This window comes from Eimeria maxima, genomic scaffold, assembly GCF_000499605.1.
Source record: "Eimeria maxima Weybridge genomic scaffold, Emw_scaff2343, whole genome shotgun sequence".
Taxonomy (NCBI): Eukaryota; Apicomplexa; class Conoidasida; order Eucoccidiorida; family Eimeriidae; genus Eimeria; species Eimeria maxima.
In genome coordinates, this window is record NW_013566083.1 from 419 (window position 1) to 3,428 (window position 3,010).

General features: G+C 47.1%; 1 protein-coding gene across 1 annotated transcript; it reads right to left on the minus strand.

Moving 5' to 3' along the window:
* Nucleotides 1-249: 249 nt before the first annotated feature.
* On the minus strand, nucleotides 250-2,724 carry EMWEY_00058170 (EF hand domain-containing protein, putative; the record flags this gene model as incomplete). Its single annotated transcript, XM_013481378.1, has 4 exons — nucleotides 250-343; nucleotides 539-1,131; nucleotides 1,373-1,947; nucleotides 2,070-2,724. Coding segments are annotated over 4 exons (1,917 nt in total), but the record flags the coding sequence as incomplete, so codon positions are not given.
* Between the last annotated feature and the right edge of the window lie 286 nt (nucleotides 2,725-3,010).

The following is a 3,010-nucleotide window of genomic DNA, read 5'->3' on the forward strand; positions in this document are numbered from 1 at the left end:
AAGAAGAGGAAGAAGAAGAAGAAGGAGATATAAATTGTTCATGATTACCTAATAATAAATGTTTAATAAATGGATAAGAAAGGAGACGAATAGGTTTATTATGTGCAGCAATAAGAAGGAATAGGTCTCCTTCGTCATTAGATAGCAACAAGGAGACAGGTAGTCCCTCTAATATACGACGAGCAAAAGGAGACCTTAATATGTCTCCTGTTGCTAAGAATAAACCAGCATGCTGCTCACATAATAATTTTACTTGCTGCTGCTGCTGCTGCTGCTGCTGCTGCTGTTGCTGCTGCTGCTGCTGCTGCTGGGAGCTGGACTGACGCTGTGGTAACCGTACAGCCTTGAAGGAGACACCTAGTCTGTATACACACAAAAGGAGACAGATAGATAGACACTTAGAGAATCTACTTAGTTCGGGTGTATAGGCAGATATAATAACTACAGCAGCAGCAGAAGCAGCAACAGGAATGTCACTGCAGCAACAGCAACAGCAGCAACAGCAGCAGCAGCAGAAGCAGCTGGACAAGGAAGGTACCTGGGTAGCTCAATAGCATCAACAGTTCCTTGATGAGAAGAAAGAGCATCTATATCTAATGGTCCCCTTGGTCTCCTTGGTGCTTTTGTCCATACAAGTATATGACTAAGAGACTCAACACGAAGGAGACTGTCTCTTAGATAGCCAAGAGGAGACACCTCAGGGGCAAGAAGGAGATTAATAAGTGTCTCCTCTTCTATACTTGGATCCTCCTCATCATCATGATAACTCCTGCTGCTTCTGCTGTTGCTGTTGTTGTTGATGCTGGTGCTGCTGCTGCTGCTGGTTATGCTGCTGGAGGTGCTACTTATGTTGCTGCTGCTGTTGCTGCTGCTGCTGCTGCTGAAGGGACCATCAGCAGCAGAATTTAATACTTGCTGCTGCTTCTTATCCTTTAGTGCTACACGACGAATAACAGCACTAGCCTCTGCAGATAATCCTCCTCCTTCTGCTGTATAAATAAGGTGTATATACAGCCGGAAGGGACAGCGGCTTCTTGCTGCAGCATGGGGACGCTGGTAACCAGTAATAAGAGACAGTTCGTCACATACCCAGAACTCATAGTCCTCCAATAGGCAAAAGGGAATTAGACCCTAAGGAGACAAAAGGAGACACCAACAATGAACAATATATTATCCTCCTGCTGCAGCGGGAGTTAATGAGGACAACGGGGATCGAACGATCCCAACAACCCCACACTCGATCCCAACAAACCCACAATCGATCCCAACACGATCCCAACAACCCCACCATCGCCACGTCTGTGTTACTACAAAAAGGACACACAAGAAAAAAGGAGAAATAATTCTTTTTGTCTCCAACTGCTTAACGTACCCGTAGATGCCTAGAGGGTACATACACCTCACGGGGGCCCCCGGGGCCCCTCCGTCTTGCTATAACAAGAGAAGGGGCATTAATAAGACCCTTAGCATCAGAGGAGGAAGAAGAAAGTTGTAGTCCTCCTTCCCTGGTAGATGCAACTTGTGCTGCTGCTGCAGCAGCAGCTGCTGCTGCATCTTCCCTCCCTCCTGTTGCAGCAGCAGCAGCAGCTGCTGCTGCTGCTATCTCATCAGGAGTAGATAGACCTAGATCAGGTGTTGTATATATAGACCCTATTGCTAGCTCAGGTCCCTCATTAGGTGTCTCCTCTGATGGAGGAGACAGTCTCTTAGTACTGCAGCAATCAAAGGAATTACGTAAGGAAGAAGAGAAGCATAGCTGCCTATACACCTGACGTCCTGCCTCTACTAAATCATAAACAAATACAACAGGGGGACTCCTTATAAATACAACTTCTTTTATACCCATTAATCGTCCCTCTGCATGCAATTCAGCAGCAGAACTACCTCCACCAGATACTGCTGCTGCTGCTGCTGCTGCTGCAGCAACACCCCCAGTTAATAGAGCAGCTGCATGCAACAACAGCACACATATACACCACAAACAGGAGATACAGACAAAGCATGCAAACAGCAGCAACAGCAGCAGCAACCATCAGCATCAGCAGGAGGAGGAGGAGACAATTGCTTACAAGCAACAGTTGGTGTCTCCTCTGGTCCTTTTGCTGCTTGTGCATTGAATGCATCAGCAAGAGACTGTAGATCTATTGCTGCTGCTGCAGCAATAGGCAGCAACTCCCTGGGATCGTTCGTATCCAGAGGAGACACTTCGGAGACAATTACACAAAAACGTATTATACTACCACAACTATTTATACTGCTGCTGCTGCTGCTGCTACTGCTGCTGCTGCTGCTGCTGCTGCTGTCGTCTTCTGTTGATACAGGAGACGCAGAACCCTCGTCTGTCTCGCATGTCTGCATCTTGCTGCTTTGGTCTCCTCCTGTTGCACCTTCTGCTGCTGTTGCTGCTGCGCTTCCTGCAGCAGCAGGAGCAGCAGGAGCAGCAGCAGAACGTTTCTTGACTCCCTTCCTCCAATCATCAAAGAGCTGATGAGCAGCCTGCAGTCCCCTTAGTCTTGGTGCCCTCTGTAGATACACCTGAGCACCAACAAAATGATTAGAGAAGAAGGCAGCAGCACGAGGAGACACCCATGCCTCCTCTGCCTCAAATATACTGCTGCTGCTGCTGCTGCTGCTGCTGCTGCTGCTAACACGATATTGACGAGGATAGGCTGCATGCAGCAAATCTTTTATTGTACTAAGAGACAGGCAACGATTCCATCGGACCTACACAACAAAAAGAGACAACAAAAGGAGACAAGGAGACACATAAGGAGACACAAAAGGAGACAGCAGGAGGAGACAGACTAACTACCCATTAACTAGCTAGCTACCTAGCTGTGGTTGGCGAAGTCCATACATATCTGATTAACTAGCTAGCTAGCTACCTAGCCAACCAACCCAACCCCCATCTACCTACCTAGCTACCCAACTAGCTACGTGTATATATATCTACCCAACTAGCTACCCAACTAGCTACCCAACTATATATATATATATATATATATATATA